The sequence below is a fragment of the Chelmon rostratus genome, chromosome 3 (assembly GCF_017976325.1).
Source record: "Chelmon rostratus isolate fCheRos1 chromosome 3, fCheRos1.pri, whole genome shotgun sequence".
In the NCBI taxonomy this organism is placed as follows: Eukaryota; Metazoa; Chordata; class Actinopteri; order Chaetodontiformes; family Chaetodontidae; genus Chelmon; species Chelmon rostratus.
This window is the reverse complement of record NC_055660.1, coordinates 1,994,127-2,014,172: the sequence shown is the minus strand read 5'-3', so window position 1 is coordinate 2,014,172 and position 20,046 is coordinate 1,994,127. Positions and strand designations below refer to the sequence as shown.

The 20,046-nt window shown below is 46.3% G+C and overlaps 1 protein-coding gene across 4 annotated transcripts in view; it reads right to left on the bottom strand.

Moving 5' to 3' along the window:
• npnta (nephronectin a) overlaps positions 1 to 19,794 on the bottom strand; it is a 45,259-nt gene extending 25,465 nt beyond the window's left edge. Inside the window, exons 1-4 of one of the 4 annotated variants that reach the window (XM_041966094.1) lie at positions 19,406 to 19,794; positions 11,869 to 11,969; positions 4,898 to 4,948; positions 785 to 877 (exon numbers count right to left, since the gene is read on the bottom strand). In XM_041966094.1, coding sequence (XP_041822028.1) covers positions 785 to 877; positions 4,898 to 4,948; positions 11,869 to 11,969; positions 19,406 to 19,476 — 316 coding nt within the window. In that variant the 5' untranslated portion in view covers positions 19,477 to 19,794. The remainder of the gene's footprint in view (positions 1 to 784; positions 878 to 4,897; positions 4,949 to 11,868; positions 11,970 to 19,405) is intronic. The other 3 variants (XM_041966112.1, XM_041966103.1, XM_041966120.1) reach the window with 3 other exon arrangements.
• Between the last annotated feature and the right edge of the window lie 252 nt (positions 19,795 to 20,046).

Below are 20,046 nucleotides of genomic sequence, written 5' to 3'. Positions count from 1 at the left end.
TATAGCCTCCAAATGCAGGATGAGTCATTTGGAACATTCCGGAAAGGATTTCAACACCCCCCAACCACCCCCCACCCTCTCCGCCTCCGCCTCCACCGCCACCCCAACCCTTGTTTTTAATTACACACTATCCTATTCCTGTCTCAGGGCGTGAATTCCACAAGTATTTCCAAGCTGCTTGGATGCACACCAGCATGCGTCTAACCAGGAAGCTTTAACACTTTTCAACATGTCCGATCTGTCAGGGAGTGATGAAAATGCACGCACACACACACACACACACACACACACACACACACACACACACACACACACACACACACACACACACACACACACACACACACACACACACACACACACACACACACACTTTCAATAGCCGGGCCAACTTATCTCAGGTCAGTAATTGAGATGTTATCTTCACAGGAGAGGATACACTCCCGGGATCATTCAGCATGGCCTCACCACTCGCTTCCATTCGAGCTGAATCAGCTCTCCCCCCCCCCCGTGATTAAAGCACCTCACTACAGTCTGCTGCTGGCAAAAACAGCTTCCGCTCCATAAGTAAGAGGCGGCTTTAATATGCTGGTGTTGTGCGGTGGAGATCTGGCCACAGTGATTACCCCGCCATCGCTCAGGGCACAAGCTTTGGCTTTTGAGTCATGATCGTTCAAGAGGACCATATATTCCGACTCTCCCCCCCTTTTTTCTTTTTGCCCCGCGACAAATAAAAAAAGTCACACTTGGAGCGCGAAGCGGCGGCTGTGTTTTCAGAGCTCACCTTGATTGCAGGTCTTGCCGGTGAAGCCGGGGTGGCACTTGCATTTGTTGGGTCCCACGCAGTCCCCGTGCTTACAGCCAGGCTGACACAGAGCTATTCAGGGAGGATTCAAAGAGGAAGAGACAGATCAGTGCAGCGTCCTGGAAGAGTACTTGAACAAGATCAAGATGACAAAGTACTTAATCTTACTGCTCCTTGACTCGGCTGGAGATGATCTGTTTGCTCCACATTATAGCAATAAGACAGCGTGACGCCTCATTCATATGGGAAATGTGTTTGTTTCTTTCTCCTTGTGTGACAGCGCTATTATCATTGACTAACGATAATGGAGCGGCCATTTTCAGCGAACCACTCCAGCGATTTGTTTTTCACTTTGAAGCGAGCTGGAGCTTGGGAAAGTTTTATTGTCCTCACTCACACTAAATCATTTCACGCGGCGGGGGACGAATGAGAAGTTTGACCTTTTAACGCCGAGCGAAGTTCTGATTTTCCGGGTTTTTAAAACGCAGCGCTGATATTTGCCAGTGAGGATTACCTGAGCAAACACCGTCTCCCCCTCACACCGAAGCTGAAACAATTAGAGCACCAAAAACAGTAGCTTATAATTAGCGCCTCGGTAAAGAGCGGCCCTGCGGATCGTACGGGCTGCGTGGACAGAGATATTTTGAGCGTGTTCAGAGACGAGGTAGTCGTGGCGGCTGCAGAGCTTCGCTCGCCGTGTTCTGTCTCAGCGAGCTGGAGGCCTGCCCTGCTTATCTGACTGTGCTTCCTGCAGCTTGCTGCTAAGCATGTCTGATACACTGAGCCTCAGCCAAGTGTTACTAATTTTCATTAAAAGCTTCATTAATTTTGTCACAATACAGTGCAATCAGAGGACTTAATTATCAGTGCGGTAGAAGAGGCAATACATACATGTGTGCATGTGTGTGCGTGTGAGTTTGAGAGGGAAAGCCAGAGAGTGCTTCCTGTGTGTGTGCAAAGGTGTGATGGTGTAGTTTTAGTCGTGGCGCTACAGCTGCAGGGTTCTGCTGTTGTGACGGCGATCCCTCACATCTTACATCCCAACAACCTTCAGTATAACAACCTGAAGGACAGCTCAAAAGCGATTTAACTACGGCGGCCCTGACAGCTCAACACGCTGCGTGGAAAGCACATGCAAACACACGAAGCCAATCTTCACCAACCTGACACACGTGCACAGAGTTTAGAAGAAATGCTGCAAGCGGAGAAAACGCACCCGAATGCAGAAAGACTCCCAGCAGCAAAGACGGGGCGGAAACTGTTTCTAGGGGACGTTAAAAAGTGATGAACACACCCGACACACTTGTTGTTGCCATGGTTTGTGACTCATGGAGTTACAGAAGTGAGCTATCTGTACGCGAGGTTGGAAAATGAGCTAAAATGTAAAACCTGTCGCGGCCGTGTTCATCACTGAGAAACAGTTTTCGACGTCGTGCGTCGGGCGCTGCTGGCAGGATTTCTGAACTTGGTTGCGTTTCTCTCTTTGCATGTTTTCTTGATCTGCTTCTGTTTTGTCTGTTTGTAGCAGCTTGTTGAGCTCTCAGGGCCGCCGTATTTGACAGAAAGGTGGAGTAGGATAAAGGATGAAGGTTGGAGCATTGCATTAAAAAATCACGTGCTCGTGCTGGTCTTCTTTCTAACAGTCCAGTCTGGGTGAAAAATGCACGATTTTTAAGGCTGATCAGAGGGCCACGACACAACAACGCTGTTTGTGACACTCTGAGGCAGTGTCTGGAAAGCTATGCATTGCCTCAGTGTTTACGAGGTAAAACTGTTCAGTACTTCAGATTCACATTCAGAAAAACTTCATTTATCCCAGCAGGGAAGTTGCTTTGTTGCCGTACAACAACGGGCCCCGCCGGATAACGTCGCATTGTCCTGCAGACAAATTTGAGGTAGATTAAACGTTTTAGCTGGCTGTCTGGGAGTCGTCTGCATCGCGACACCCACTGCGCAGCGGAGAGACGGTGGTTGCATGTTTTTGTCACAGTGCTAAAGTCTGTCTGAACCTGCGATTCGTTTGCAGTGTGGACAGGTAAATTGTGAGGTGAAGACTTTTATCTGTCGGTAGAAGCAACATCTGTGCATTTGCAACGACGTTTATATGAATTATGTGCACATATCAACTCGGAAACATCCTGCGAAACGTGCTGTTTTGACTGCGTTGGATGTTTGCATTGAGTTGTGCAGGCGGATGAAGCGCCTCCTGTTTTCAACGATTTCTCTAAACGTTAGAAATAAAGTGAAAGCTGCTTTAGCACGCACTCAGGGACGCCTCACAAAAGTGAAGAAGAAAAGCTCGACATTTCCATTCATACACATTCAGCCTGCAGAGCAGCAGGTGTATGCAGGAAGACCAGCTTCAGGTGCTCAGGTTTCAGTCTGCAACATTGTTCGAGCTGAATTCAAAGGCACAAAGGTATGTGATGAATCCTTTAACTGGAGTTGATAACATCTCCAGACTCATTCCACTTTATTAGCTATGTAATCAAATAGAAAGAAAGTAATGTTAGCCCACTTGGAGAGGCTTGTGATATGAGCCAGGGTGTTAACCCACCAGGCAGACAAAGTTCAGTTACATCTTTGAAAATGTCCCAATTTGTTGGAGGAAAAGTAAAAGAGTTGGGATTTTCTGGAAGTGGAAGTTGATTAGACCTTGGTCTGGTCAGCAGACACAATGAAAGAAGCTTCTGATGCTGTTAGTTAGAGGGCAGTCATGTGGAGTGCTTTTTCTCATTCTCCTGCATGGGGGAGGATTTGATTAGCCGGATCAGAGGCGGCCATCAACAGGCTTTGCCTCTGAGGGTATTTTTAAGCCTCTGGCCTGGCAGAGAGGACGGGGAGACGGTGTTCATTAGCCACAGCAGAGGACACGGAGGACTAAAAATGGTCGTACCAGCTGGAAGGCCAAACATAGCACGTATGACCCCCGTTCCATGAACGCCATCAAAAACACGCCGAGTGATGACACACTTTCTGTGAGGTTTACATCAGCCGGTCCTCGGGACGGCGTCCTGCTGGTTCTGATGCACATTCTTTCAGCTGCTGACTGTTCATGGATGCCTGACAGTAAACGCAGAGGAGGATTATTTCTTAACACATGCATGAATTTTTATACTAGTGCGACGCTTTGCTTCATCAAAGTAAGACGGGAGAAAAACACCATCGTTATCTTTGGTTAATTACAAGTTGCATCAGCTCAGCAGTTAACTGAGGCTGCTGGTAATGATTAGTTTATTATTCATCGGTCGATTTGCTGATTGTGGTTCTGATTAACGAATTCACGGTTTGGACTATGAAATGAAAAACGTGCCAAACACTGAACCAAATCCAAAAGCATCCAGTTTACCATTATATCAAACACAGAGAGGCAGAAAATTCCACTCAAACTGCAGAATATTTGGCATTTTTGCTTCATAAATAACAATCTGTCATTAAAACTGTTCAGCTGATCGCCTTATCAATAAACCAACGAATGGGTTCAGGACTAATGGCGGCGCGCATGCTGTACAGACGAGAGGCGAGCCACGACTGTCTGAACTTGTTTTATCTCATAGTCGTTTGCATGCAGAGAAAATGTCAGTGACGGTCCTGGTAATGTCACCGTGAACGTTTTATTTACCTACGAGATGAAGTCTGAGAGGACGGGCTCCACCCGACTGACCCCGTCAACAACGTATGCAGATCATCTCCAACCACGCTAAATACTCAGTTCTGACTCGGCACCATGCGGATGAATATATATTACTGATAGATTAATTAAAAAACATTATGGATTTCAGCTTCAAGGGTTTCATTAGTATTCTGAGGGGTCGACCGGAGGGGCAGCTGAATCTTAATGAGACACCGGAGAACTTCAGCATAATTCATGTTAGACGTGGCTTCAGGTGGAATCGTAAGCTGTTTGCATAGATTTGAGGCCGGGGGGAATAAGATGGCGGCTGCCGAGGGGTGTGAGGCGTTAGTGGTGTCGAGCTGGGGGGGGGGCGGGGGCTTGGCTCTATAAATAAGTGAGTGAGCCCAGGATTCAGAGGATGTGCCCCCAGCAATTCATGTCTAGCAGGATTACTTGAAGAAACTTGTGGAGCTAACCTTGGGGCTGGCACCTTATCCGGGCTACCCTGTGAGTTAAGGCGAAGAGAGCTGCAAAACAAACAGCCAAACAGACAAAGGTTGCGGGCGTTGCTAAGTCTTTGAGGGACAAAGAAATGAACATGATGTTAGAGCGCAGAGCCGGGTCGCTGTGGCAAGCAAACGTTCCTGCAGGAAACAAACACAAAAACATCCACACGTGCACAAACAGTCCGGCGTTCTGGAGTCACACATGTTCCCAGCTGCCTGCGGGCCATAAGGACAATCTGAACGTGTTTTCAGCTAACAATTAAAGTCATGTCCAATTAAACGCGTTCCAGAAAACATTAACTACATATTCCTTATCACTGGCAGCTGAATGGAAGCAGATAAAGCAGCTTTTCTCTCAGAAACTGTTAAACAGTAAAATCACTCTCTCTTAACATTACATCACCAATCCCATTCAATGAGCTCACAGGCCTGAGAGCTGCAGCGACCTGACTGTGAACGCATGTTCATTTAAAGGATAACTTTCGTTTTTTACAACCTGGACCTTATTTGTAGCATTAAATACGACCATTTACTCCCCCAGACAACTTTGGTGGCATTTGGAGTCGAAATTAGCCCCAGAGGAGCGGCGCGTATATCCGTATAATGTGAGTACTCGGGGCATCCATGCGCAGCCTCTATAAACGCATAATCTGCGGCGAAACTCGTTCATATTCCAATATTTTGTTATGATATGCTGGTGCTATTCCCCTCTGAGCCCGTGGTGGCATGTTATCAACATCCGGCGTCTCTAGACAACTACCTCTGACGTGGATGATGTCATTACCGAACGCCGCGCACTGCGAGCAGCCGGCCACAACACGGCTGACTCTGCGGCGGTCGGCTAGTTTAGCTGTAGTTTGCGACTGTTATTTAGTTATGTAGTTATGGATGAATATTTTTCTGACTCTGAGGTGGTGGATGATGACTTTGTTTACGATGGACGTCCTTACCGTTTTGAGCTAGAGTACACGGACGAGGAGCTCGTTGAAAGGAGGACGCGGAGGCAGAGAGAGGAACAGCTCGCCAAACAACAACAAACGGCTGCGCGTCCAGTAGACGGTAGCTGGTGGTGTTCTTGTGGACGATGTTCATCGATGACAACAGAGGAGGAATGCCTCTGTTGCTCAGAGTGGGACTTGCGGCCAGGAGATACGCGTCTGGATGTGTCAATAAACGTTTGTATCACAACACATAACACAGCGCGTGGCGTTTGGAAATGACATCATCCACGTCAGAGGTAGTTGTCTAGAGACGCCGGATGTTGATAACATGCCACCACGGCCTCAGAGGGGAATAGCACCAGCATATCAGATCAAAATATTGGAATATGAACGAGTTTCTGCAGATTATGCGTTATATAGAGGCTGCGCACGGATGCCCCGAGTACTCGCATTATACGGATATACGCGCCGCTCCTCTGGGGCTAATTTCTTCAAAACGACTCCAAATGCCACCAAAGTTGTCTGGGTGAGTAAATGGTCGTATTTAATGCTACAAATAAAGTCCAGGTTGTAAAAAACTAAAGTTATCCTTTAAAACATCTGATCCTGAATCAGATGATCAGCTCACTGTCAACCTGCCTCGAAAGCCTGAACTGCGACACGCGCCTTTTATGTCTGCGCACTTCTTACGAGCAAACTCCTCCGTTTGGTTTTCGCCTCATTTCAGGAGCAGATGAGAAGCTGCGGTTTCGGACGAGCGACCGTGGAAAGAAAGCAGAGCGGACGGGGAAACACGATCAAGTGAATTACTTCAACAGAGATATCACTTTTCTGCTTTCATCGCTCTGTTGTTAGCTCAAATTACCAATTCTGAAGTCCCGCTTTAATCCCGTCCGCACCATTTGTCGAAACAAAGGCTGCACTCAATCAAGCTAAATCCGGGTCTCAGTGGATTTGAGAAATCCACCAAAACCTCTGAAGGAATTGTAATGTGTGATCTATTTAATATGGAGGTGATATTCAACCCGCTTCCTTTATAATGCAGAGAAAATAAATGCATGTCTTCCAACCAGAGCAGTTTTTAAGTCTTTTGGAAGTCAAACCTCTTGAGACATGGAGCAAATTGCAAGTCAATGCAGGTCTCACTCTTTGAGTTCACAGGCCTAAAACCGAAATATCCAAACAGTGTAGCTGCAGCACAGCTAGTGACTGTCTGTTTAATGTTTCATTGATGCAGCGTGAACGCTAACCTGAACGTTTTGTGACGACGGTCTGAATATAATCTCCAGACATTACGTTCAATGCACACAGCATGTTTTTAAAGGAGCAGCTTCCGTTTTGATCCTGCTTCTCTTAAATCTTCATGGAGGATCATTGATAAATCACTGGATTACTCCTGTTAAATATTCCTTTCTACAACATCTGTGCGCGGCAGCTTTGATACGGCTAACATCAGGGAAAGATGGCGGTTATGGCAAATAAGATACGGCTAAAGCAACTAAATCCCCCGGCTGAGGTTTTAAGGATTGCGGTTTAGTTACAGTAAGTGGCGTGTCCATATGGAGGCTGGAATCTGATTGGCCACCCCATCAGTCTACCTTGCCAGCGGGAGGCGGGACCTTCATTCAAAGCAACTCTTTGATGAGTGTGTGTGTGTGTGTGTGTGTGTTTGCACATACACCCCACGCAGTAAAAAACAACATGAACTGATCAGATACAGACTTCTGTCTCCTGCATGAAAGGCGGATGCACCACACCTGAATCCCCCACCCCACCCTTCACGCTCCATAAAGCTGCATAGACGACATGTGAGGTTCTGTCCAACATGACCTGCAGGCTGCATCTTCCTGATTTTCGCCTCGACAGCCTGCGACACTCTGCAGAACTAACGGAGAAATCAGCTTCAAATTAAAGTCGCTTTTACAACCTCGCAGACCTCGCATCACCTGACTGAGTGGACCATTTGCATACTAACACTAAAGGGACCAACCTGTTGATTGGACAGTTTTCCATCTTCATCAAGAGTGGAGGAGATGAGAAGCTGTAAACTGTATCACACTGGAAATGCAGGAAAGCAATCGCTGAACAAATGCTCAAACGCTGTCTGTGGCAGTAAAATGTTCACGATGGCAGCTGGTTAGAATAAGTAGCTTGGAGTGTGGCTCTGGCTGCCGGATGGCCTGTCACAACATTATAAGTGGAGCTTCACTTTACTATAAATCTAAAGCTCCTCTCTCTCTTCCTCCATCTGCCTGATTTTCTCCTCCACTCCAGCAGCAATCATCTCCAGCTCCTTACCTCTGAACCGTTTCCCTCACACCTCAGAATTCTTACTTTCTCCAACTTTCACTCCTTTTCTCGTCATCTCGCCCTCACTCTTTCAGCTCTGGGAGCTTTAAAAAAAAAAAAAAAACACACAGAAAAAATCAAGGTTGATCCATTAAGTTTCTCATTCTTTGCGAGAAGTCGCACAAACCGCCGGCTGAGAAAGCCACAATCCGATAGCTCCAATCTAATCTCTCCCATCGCCACAAAACCTGACCAGGACCTGGAATCTGTAATGACAGATCCTCTCACACACATGCAGACAAAGGCACACACACACACACACACACACCCATGATTACGCTTCCTCTCGTTCTCAAACCTTCCACCTCCCTCCTCGAAGGTTTAAATCAGCCCCAGACAGACTAGATGGAAAACTGATTGTAGTCTCAAGTGAATGATTTGCGCTGTGCACCCAGTCAGGGGCGTTTGGGAGCATTAAGGCAGACGCTCGCGGAGCAGATATGGCGTTGAAAAAAAAAAAAGTGTTGGAGTGAAAGTACGGTGACAGCTCGATGTGGTGGTTAAGCTCAAAATGAGCTCATGTTTTTGGCTCATTGTGGAACATGTGGGACTCCAGAACAACAAAGAAAACATGTCGACACACTGCCGCCCGGCCGGTCGAGTGATTGATGCCAACACGGCTTTCTCTTAATTTAACATGAACTAAACGCCACGGCAGATTTCTCGAGGTAGAACAATGACTGTTCAGTCGGAGCTCGTGCGCTGCAGCGTTTTCAGCTGCAAATTTCATTAACTTTTGGGTTTTAAGTGGGCAAAATATGAGAACATGACTCATGGCTGGCCCCCTGATTTAAGATTCTGCCATAATAAAGTCATCTTCATCTTTCACGTCCTCATCCAAAACCCACATCTATTCCACCTTGAATTATCCGAACATGGGAAGCCGTGAAGGCAGAGAGCCCAGTACAGATGCACTGGGAGGTACTGGGCATGGAGACGGCTGACTCCTGCCAGGATTACTGCTGAGTCTGGCCCCATGTTCAAACAAACACTATCAAATGATACAATTGAGCTGTCTCAGTAAAACAGTGGAGCTTTTGCCTAAATCATTCCAGCACATATTGTGTAGTTCAAGTGTCAGTGCCTTGGGAAATAGTAGGAGGCTTTTGAACGAGGCCAAAAAACAACAACAAAAAAAACGTAAAAACTCTAATTTGCAAGCATGAAATCAACCCCCTCCAAGCTACAAGTCTAGATCTGTCCCACACTAACATAAGCAGTTTTTCTGACTCTAAGTGAGTATGTGGGAATAAAATTATCATATTTTGTTTCTAATAGACATGAAGCAAGAGGTGGATAAAAAGCAGATTTGTCTTGCAAAGACCTGAGGTTAATCTGACTGAGCTTTAGGAATACAAAGCACATGGGGCCGTGAACTCCAGTCATACTGTTTGTGTTCTCCAGAACTAAATAAGAAATCCTGCCTTTCGCTCCAATATCAAGAGAAAAGATGGCACTCTGCCACTTCTACATGAAAAATAGCTGCTAAAGCCAAGAAATTCAGCAGCTGCAGCAGCACGGACCTTTGGACCCGACAAGCAGTGTGTGACATGTTTCCCATAAGAAATATACAAAATGCAACCAGTTAAACAAAAAGGCCAGCTGTGGCGTGGCATGGTGAGCGACAATACATACAAACATGAGTCAAAATATGGTCATTTCAGCAATGAAGAACACAAAATGAGTGGATGAATAAACGTTATTTTAAATGTGCGGCCACAACCAACATGCAGAACTTCTTCTTTCCCACAGCAGGAGCTTAACGACCCATAACCGAAGAGCTTCCAATAACCTCAGCTTTTGAGTCTGAGGCTTTTGGTGTTTGGTTCTGCTTTGTGTTTCCACTGTGCTTCACTGAAAAGCCGACAGCGCTCAGGACAGACTGAAACGAGGACAGGGGACGGGCGAGTGCAGTTTTGGGACAAACAATAATAGAAGAAGTGGCACTATTGAGATGGAAACTGTGATTTCGAGAGGGAAAATTTTATGCTAACAAAGACAGAAAGAATACCGAAAGTGGATGGAAAATGTCAGAAAGCAGAGAAATAAACTGCGACAGGTCTGAGGAAAGAAAATGAGCACCTCCATCAACAAACTGCACCGATGACAAACAATACAAAGTCGGCCATGCTGGTCGTGAACTGCTGGCTAATGTTGTGTCGGTTGTACTCGTCCTTTATTGGGACGTGATGACACACTGTCTGGACTCCTGAGCAGAGCTTAAGTTTTAGGAACACATGCATAAAAAGAGTGAAGAGTGGAAACAACCCCAGAACCTGCACACGGTCACAAATTAAAGCAACAGTTGTGCAAGAAACACACTAAATCACTATCTTGCAGAGAGTTAATGAGAATATTGATACCACTCTTATCTGCGTGCTCATTATGAGGCCACTGCTACAAAAACTCTGCTCTGAAAAAGCAAAAAAAAAAAAAAAAAAAGCAATAAAATGAGGGAAATATTACTTAAAATAAACAAACTTATCTGCCAACAGTCTAAAAGTTATCTGAACGGCAGTGCAGCCAAACTGAAAACAAGCACATTTGTCTTGATGCAAAGAAATTCTGACTTCGACAGAGTAGTTTTCGCTCGTCCGTGTTGATCGAGCAGCTTTACAACTCTGGAGATTCTAGTTTCAAGCATAAAGTGACTCAGAACCAGTAAAAAACATCTTGATTTTAGATATTTCATCTCACTTTGAGCACTTTTTGCAGCATAGCAGCCAATTAGCTTATCTTAGCATAAAAGAGTGGAAACGGGGGGGAACAGCTAGCCATGATCTGACCACGACCCTATAGAGCTCACTAATTAATTTGTACCATGAGCTTTAAATGGACAGTCGTCATGCTAAGTTAATCGGCCGCTGGCTTCGTACGGACAGATATGAGAGTGGTATTGATTTTCTCATCTAACTCTTGGCAAGGAAACGAATAAGTACACAAAACGTCTAACTTTTCCTTCAGGTCGCTGAGCTCCTGCCGTGGAAAAGGCCAGTCCACGTGTTAACCCCTCCTTGATGAAACCTCTACAGCAAAGCGGCGGCTACGCCAGCGCAGGCACCGAGCCAAGCTGAGAATCCGACATTTGTGAGGCAAGCGGCCAGATCTGAAAGCCGTGTTAGTATATTCACACCTCCCTGGGTAGCGTCGGGCTACAGGAGAGCGGAGGATCTTTACACAATGTAAATATACCTCACAGTTGGCGTGTGGTCCTGACAGGACACGCATCCTCTGAATCCTCTAAGTGGTGTTGCTGAATATACAGATGAGTTGACACCACTGCTCCTGACTTCTCTTACGCTGTTAGCTGGTTTATTTTTGCACAGTAGTAATCTACAGTCATCTACCCTTGAACGTGTGCACCTGCAGCTACACTCTCTCCTCATTATGGCCCCCCACAGTGTGAATATAAATGTCAACCGGTCCGACCGGGGCGTCACCATCAATCTTTACCCAAAGATTGTCCCCGGTGTGCCGCTCCATTAGCCGTCTCTGTTGTGGTGGCGTGCATGTGTGTGTTTCCCTGAGCCTCTAGTTACTGTGTTACGCCGTCTCCTCTGTCTAACAGCATCTTTGCCCCCAGCTTGAAACCTCGCAACCTTGTTAGCCCCGTTTGCCCCCGGCAGCAGCAGCAGGCGTGGTGGCACTCACGCTGGCAGTGACCCCAGGAGCGGCGCGTCCATCCCCAGCAGCAGTCCACCCTGGCCCCGTATCGGCACAGGCCGTTGGACGAGGCCATCTGTCGCGGCCACCTGTGAGGGGATGACATAATTAGCTCACAGTCAATTAAAACGTCTTAATGAAAAGCGGGGGTCTTTTCAATGTTGTTTGGAGGGAGGTTTCAGAGCATTTACATGAGTCGTTTCATTTTCCTGCTGTTAAACGGGTTTTCACGGCGAGGTAAGGATAGAAGGTGTTGTACGTTACACAGACTGCACATCCCTTTAAGGCAAAAAATCTGTCTTGGCTAATCTATGTTGATGCTTTTGAGCATATAATAGCTCTCCAACTGCACTGAAGGGGACAAATTGTGTAAAAAACCTCTTTGCACCTTTACGTTGACAGCAGCTATTGAATATAAGAAAACAGAAAAATGCCCTGAACAGTTTCCCAGATCCCAAAGTGACACTTTTCTCTCACTCACAGTCCAAAATGCAAAGACATTCAGTCAAAGCAAAGAAGAACAGCAGCACAGTTAAATTTGAGAAGCTGGTTTTTACCATTTTTTTGCTCCACAAATCGATTTTGTAAATAGTTGTAGGTTAATTTTCCGTTCCAGCTCTATAAAAGATAACGCTCACACTGTTTTCTCGGGGTTCCTTTCACTGCTTCTCTTGCAGATTAGCTTTGCGTCATGGAAACACAACTGATGGCGCATCAGATCGTGTTGGGCAGCGCGGCGTCAAACTGGAGACCTGCGCTGAAAGCCTGCCAGACCCGATTTGAGTTCAGCCTTCAGCGTGCATCAGTGCACCACGGGCGCTCACTTCTGAGAGGACCGCATTACTGTTCATTATGAGGCGTCTGAAACAGATTAGAAGCTATATGCTGCCCCGCCTGGTGCCCTTCACAACGTCTTCTGTGTTTTCTGCTCTAAGTTTAAAGAATCTATCAGACGATTTCATGACGGTGGACGGTCGAGAGCGAGAACACGCAGGCATTAGTGTTTACACAGATATACGTTGTTTTCCAGGCGCTGCAGCTCCTCTCAGAGACGTTACAGCAGGATGTTTCTGTTATGCCATGTTCTATTCTGCTCAGAGCAGGAAATAGCTTCTTGGCAGACAGTGCATGTGGATTACCTTTTTATCTGTAGCGAGGCTCGACACATATTTACGGAGAGAATAGGGCGAGGGGATGAGTCCATTTAAGGATACTGATGAAAATCCAAGCTGCATACTTTGAGAGCCTGGCTCTGAGATGTTACCTCAAATCTAGCGAGAAATGAATGAATCAGGAGCTCGGGAAGACCAAGCTGGGTGATTTTCGCACAGTACAATAAAGACAAGTATATTTTTCCTTTAACAGAAAGTCTGTTCTTTCATTATTATTATTATAAGGTCTGGAGCACATGAGAGTTTTGCATAGATCACTGAATAAATCCAATATATGAAAACCAAGTGGTCTGAGCTGATTATGCAGAGGCTGGAAACACTGTTAACCACTTCTTAAACAAAGGGGAAATTCTCTTGATATACTCCATTTACACAAAAGAGGCTTTCTCCTGTGCCGCGGCGAGAGAGCGATGTTGGCGCTCAGTATTCAAGGCACATCCTCTGCCACTATCCCTGCCTGTTAGTCTCTCTATGCCAAGATGAGGAAATGCTAATGCTTGCCCCCGCTGCCAATCACCTCATTGAGGGGAAAAAAAAAAAAAAAAAACCTGATGGATGCTAAGTGAGAGTGGCAGATCCAGGGAAAATGTTTGTCTGCTGCCTGGCAAGCAAGACGGCGAGTACACAGGAAGAGAGGCGAGGACGGGAGGGGGGAAGGAGGGAGGATGTAAGGAAAGGAAAGAGGAAAGGAACCAAAACGAAAGAGGAGGGAAGGAAAAAGAGAGGTCTGGACAGCAGCCAGGTGTTCATGCCACTTTCTCTGCAAAAAAAACACACGCGCACACACACACACACACACACACACACACCTGCTGTCTCTCCATACTGTAAACGTGTTACACAAAATGAAGCAAGAACATCGACGCCTGTGGCAGAAATCGCTTCATTTGGAGGACGGTGGCACCTTTAAAAAAACATCTGACAACCCCCCCGTGACGTGTCAGTGATGTTTAAATCTGGTGACAGCGAGCTGATTTCACCTTCTTGCACACACTCGTGAATTTACTCACCAGTGTGCATAAAGCAATCATCATCTTAGAGGCATGGAGGCATCACGTGGGAAGAGTTTCTGCTGCTTGCGGATGTGGCATCACAACACAAAGAGATATTCTCATCTAACTGTAAAAACAATTATTCATAATTCCAGCTTTTACCCTCTTTTCTCGCTCACTGTGCTGTAATGGCCTTCAATAAAAGGCCGTTTGAAATGGCAGCCCAGCCATTAATAGCAGGCGGTTATCTCTGAGATTTAGCGGTGTTAGCACCAATCCTGATCCTGGATCTACTGACCTTTTCACAACATTAAAAAAAAATCAGCTCATCATCAGTCGTGTGACTGCAGCTTGTTTTTCTGCCAGCGATTCTTTTCCAGCCTCTTTAGAAGTCTTCATGTCGCCATAAGTTGCTTTGAAAATCGCCAGATGTTGCTCAGCAGCAGCCAATCAGCTTCAGCTTCGTGTCGCTGGCCAGTGTAATCGTGTTGTGTGATGGAAGCGTCCTCATAGGATTTTCCCATCATTCTGTCCATTAAATAGTTGATTAAAATGAATGATCGACCGTCTTTATGCAATTGATTCACGGTTAATGTCATCAAAGGCACAAATTTACTACAGTTCAAATGGGACTTTTTTTCTGATTTCAGCTTCTTCTTGTATTGGTTCAATATAAATTTTGAACGTCAGCTTGGGCTCCGGGGTGCTGAGAGTTTTTGACATAGACTAAAACGGTTAAACAACAAAATAAAAAGCTGATTGATCCTAATGAAAACAACCACGAGCTGCAGCCTTATCCCTTTGTAGATGGATGACGAAGGTCAATTTAATATAAAATTAACAAAATAGAAACAACATGAGGCAAAAATTTAAAAAAAAATCAGACGGAAGCAAGAAAAAGTCAGTATTTCTGCTTAAATTGAGATTTTTTTGTTGTTTTTCCAGGAGCAGGAAATGATAGTTGCACATGTGATCTGACTCTGAGCACATGATGTTGTGAGGACTATGAATGAAGGAGCAGAGTTTGAGCTCCTGCAGGCTCCCAGTGGACGCTGGGTCAGAGGTGTCGAGGAGCGATGAGGAGACGGGAACCTCATGAGACACAACAGGTCCTGGAGTCCAGAAGCAAACATTTCCCTCTAATGCTTTCTCCTGCACACGCGTGTAGAAATGCACACGCAGTGAAAACAGAATCCCTCTTCATGTTTCCTCTCTCCGTACTGGATCCAGCCGGCGGCGGTCGTGGACCTCGACACGCTCTGAGCTTGAAACTGAAGGTTAAGAAAATTCATCAGCTCACCGATTCATCACATCAGCACTGCAGCAACGTCAAACACGCATTTTTTCATTCCTCAAAACATTTATTGTCTGAAAATGACAGCGAATCTGGATCTGCAAGCGTAGACCGGGTGTTCTGCGGAGAAGAGGAGCAGTTTGTCAGATACATCTTGTCCCCAGTGATGTTCTGCTGAACGGAAAGCTGGCATATCAAACGGACGTGAGCATAATACCTGTATTTATTACCCTGAGGCTCTGAATAATGATCCTAAATTGCACTAAGCCTTGAAGGAACTCAAGCAGATAATTATTACCCTTCACACATGCAGTGTGACGCCTCCTCTCGAGCACAGGTTATCAGACAAGGTTCCTCCAGCAGAACCTGAGCGGCTGATATGCACCATGGAGACGCCATCCTTCTTCCATTGTTTTACTAATGGATACAGAGCTGGCCGACTTCCCCGGCCTGACAGTGAGGAGCAGTCCATCGCTCACAGTGCAGCAGCGTGGGCTGTGTAATCACCACCGTGAAGGTATAGTCCACATTCAGAGCCGTGACCATTTAATCGATGTATCAATCCATCAATCATCCATACCCAAGCATGCACTGTTGATTCTCCTCACACACACACAGATGTTGATCGCTGCATTTGCAGCATCTCGGTGTGAAGGACTTGCTGGAACCTGCTAAGCTCAGCTGAAAGCATGAGTGTGTGGAGTCATGAGGTGTCTGGAGTCTTAATGAAGCACTTCGGCTGCGAGCGCTGCCAGATCTGCACGCAGGCCGCCAAGACCGTCGCATTAACACGCAGCACCGGGCGAGATATCGACAGATATCTGAGCTGAAGATTTAAGGTGGCGCTTTTTTTTTTTTTTTTTTTTTAAAGGGAAGTTGATTGTAGTGGGACAGAAAAATAAAAACACCTGTATGATGTAATGCGATGCAACACAATGGCCCTGCAATAAACATGACTGATCTGTGGCACCTCCCAGGCTGCACACTGCTGCACTTCAACACCACACTGACAGAGGGCCACCCATTCACGTATCAGCAGGGGTGGAAAGTAACTAATTGCATTTACTCAAATAAATATGTAAGCACAATTTTCAGGTACTTCTGCTTCTTAATACTTCTACTTCACTACAGTTCAGCGGCAGATGTTGTACTTTTTACTCCACTACGTTGACTTGACAGCTGTAGAGGTACTTTTACTTGCAGCAGAGTATTTCTGCAATGTGGTATTGCTACTTTTACTTAAGTACAAGTTCTGAGTTCTTCCTGCACCTCAGCACATATTGAGGAGCAAATGTCTGACACACAGCAACACACTACTGTTTTTTTTAACATTAACGTCAACATTGATTTGACTTTCCGTCTGAAGCGACTTGCCATAGGTGCATTCAGCCTCCGCAGGAACAGCAGGCGCACGGCGGCAACAGCAGCGAGTGCATTCTTTCCTTCAGCGCTGCAATACAAGAGCGCAGAGGATGTTTTCTTTTAAAGGGAATGAAGCGTTGGTAAGCGCCAGCGTGGCATGGCTACAGGTCTGTACGGTGGGTTTGCTGCAGCGAAAGAGGGGCAGTGACTCCTGGACTGGACTTGACTGAGAGCAGCTTTGAGCAGCTGTGTTGGATGTAAACTGAAATGCTGAGTTTTGCATTGTGACTAAGGTTGAACGATAGGGGAAAAAAAAATCACGTTATAATTATTTTGAGTCACGATTTTAGTGAGAATGGTGATTTTTGCTTTGCATTTTCTCTAAAAATATTAAAATGATGATGTGGTGATATTTGACGTCCGCACTAAACGAACGTCAAATATCACCAGAAATGTCTGGTTTCTCGACGTAATGCACTTGGATGCATGTTTCTCTTACTTCACAGTTCTGAACGCTCAGTCAGTGGAGTCTGACTTAAGTTATTGTTCACTCTGAGGAGACAAGATTCATTCTCCATCACTACATCGACAATTAAAGGCTGTAGATACTGAACACTGAGAAAACCATGAATGTATTATTGTTCTATTCATCCTGCCTGTTGGGCTGATTCTCATCCCCAAAAGCCCAAATGTGGGTCTGACATTACAACACCAACATAACCTGGCACCAGTCCACGCCTTCGGATTATTACTGAGGAGGTCTGGTATGTGCTACTTGGCTGCCTCGGACTTAACAATTTAGTGACATCACTAAGAAAGAATACCCTCTACTGTGTGTGTTGTTGCCTTTTATTTTGGCGAGGTCTTCTGTGCTACATGGCAGGAAATGGCCTGTCCTTGAGTAAGTCCTTGGTTGGAATAAAAAGCGGCAGCAACAACAGAATGGTGGTTTTAGACGGAGATTTGCAGGTAAGCATATTATGAGCAGCTATGAGAACAAAATGATCTTGCCAATGATGCCCGTGAAGGACCCTTCAGGACTAGATGGATAAGCCTGTTAGGAACGCTCTCTAAAAGGCAATAAGTGAGGGAGACTAGGTAATAAATGGCTTTTTTGCTTGTGCTCGGTCTCAGGGGATATTCTCTCAATGAATTAATATTGAAGCGGAGACTCGGGCCCGGGCAAGTTTAGACCCATAAAAATTGGAAAATTATGGCCGTGGTGACAAGCCACTCCATCAGCAGGGATGTTAATAATGTACAATATGCTGCTGCTAGGTTAAAGCAAATGGTCATTACACAAAGACAATGCGTGAAATAAAAGTTAAAGCCCTACACATCTCATCAGACCACGGCCTGCCACACTCACATTAGCTGCAGTGATTAAGAACAAAAAGCCTAAATAACAATAATGTATAATGTGCTCTGCTCTGGTTTTCTCTAGCATCTCTGCCCTCTCTCTCTCTCTCCCTCTCACACAGACACACTTTTACTCCTTGCTGAAACCTTTGATATCCAAATCGGCCTCTTTTGAAATACGTTTGAACACAGCAGAAAGCTGAATTTAAAGGGCTGAGGAGGGGGGTGAGAAAAGGCCATATACCTGCAGACGTCAAACTCTATCAACAAGCAGGTGGAATGGCAGTCAGCCTGAAATGCACGCAGACTACTTCAATAACAATTACCTCCAATAATCTTCAAAAGCCTTCCATTCATCTGAAAAGGTGAAACACGAGAGAGGATCGAGCTCTGGGGCTCAGCCTGTCTGACAGAGATACATGAGTAAGAATGAAGTACAAGTACTGCATTCTGTGCTGGAGATGCAGGAAATCTGGCAGTAGGACTCTGTTTGTGTAACTCTTGCACTGTTTGGATGGACTTTGGTCCAATTTTCCTCTGAGCTCAAGAAATCCATCTCAATATGCCGTGAAACAAGAGACAGAATATTATGTTGGTTTTACACAACTCTTTAAAAAACAATTATTCCAAGCGAAGGAACAAATGAGCCTTCTGCCAGTGGACATGACTGATAGGCTGACCCTGAAAACACCTCTTTAAATGCTCGTTTTAAAGGAATGGGGACCCTTAAATTACAGCTGCTTTTATGACGCACGGTCGTGGAAGAAAAGACAGAAAACTGGCTTCATCCATCAGCTCAGATGCACCTATAGGCAGATCGAAATCTCGGACACATGCATTCTTCGGGGTCTGGCACGTCTCCACGCCTCTGTCTTCACATACTTCGTCGGATTCGTGTTTGAACATGAAGCACCGGGCGATGTGCTGTCATATCACTTTATACTCAGCGAGGCGAGAGCCGCTAAAACACAACGCGTGCTCCGAGGCTGCTTTCAATGGACTGGGTTAGCAGTGTTCACCTGAATAAAAGTTCACGTGATAGACCGGAAAGGATAAAGCTGAGAGCCAAGACCACGAATCCCGGCGCATTCGAGCGCACAGGATTCGGCAGCAACATGTTTTCAGTCACATCGCAGTTTGGAGAGCTTTACATATCGATACCGACGCTCCAGCATGTGCTCTCTGCAACCACAGGCGCGGTTTACACACACACAAACACACACACACGCACAGCCGACACACGGATTGAACTGTGATGATCAAACTGTAGCAGGCTCTGAACCACAATCACTGTTATACCCCCCCCAGCAGCGGCTGTCGCGGACATTGTGACCATGCGCCCTTACCTGCCGTCAAAGTCCGCACTTGCTCCGAAGCAGCAGCTGTACAACAACATCAACTTTATCCATAAATCCATGATTTCGGGAGCGGCGCGCACACGCTGCTCGTTATTCTCCGTAATCCAAACGCACCGCGGAGGAAACAATCAGACGGAGGGACAGCAGAGTTGGTTTGACGCACGCCGGAGACGCACAGGTAGGACAGGTCTGCTGGCGTCCTGCAGGAGGTGCGAGAGTGAAAGCAGTCCGCTGCCTGGAAGTCGAGTGACCCCGATGTGTGTGTGTGTGTGCGTGTGGAGCGGGACGCACTCTGCCGAGAAGAGAGCGCACAGCTCCCTCTCCCTCTCTCTCCTCACAAGTTCAGTCAGAGGGCTCTCCAACCAACAGCACCCACTGCAGTCAGACCGGGTCTCCCGTGTGTTCAGGAGCCAGAGACCAGCCAGCCGCGCCTGCGGAACGTCATGACCTGTGCAGCCAGGAGGAAGAGGCTCCAGATGCAGCTCCGTGCCGCGCATGCTTTGCAAATGCCTTAATTAATTGCTGAGCCTGCCGAGGCACGCAGGTGCATCGCCCACCCAGGTAGATGTTGCTCACGCAGTAAAAGGCGATGCAGTGAAAATTACTGGGGCTGATTCAAGAGAGGACAA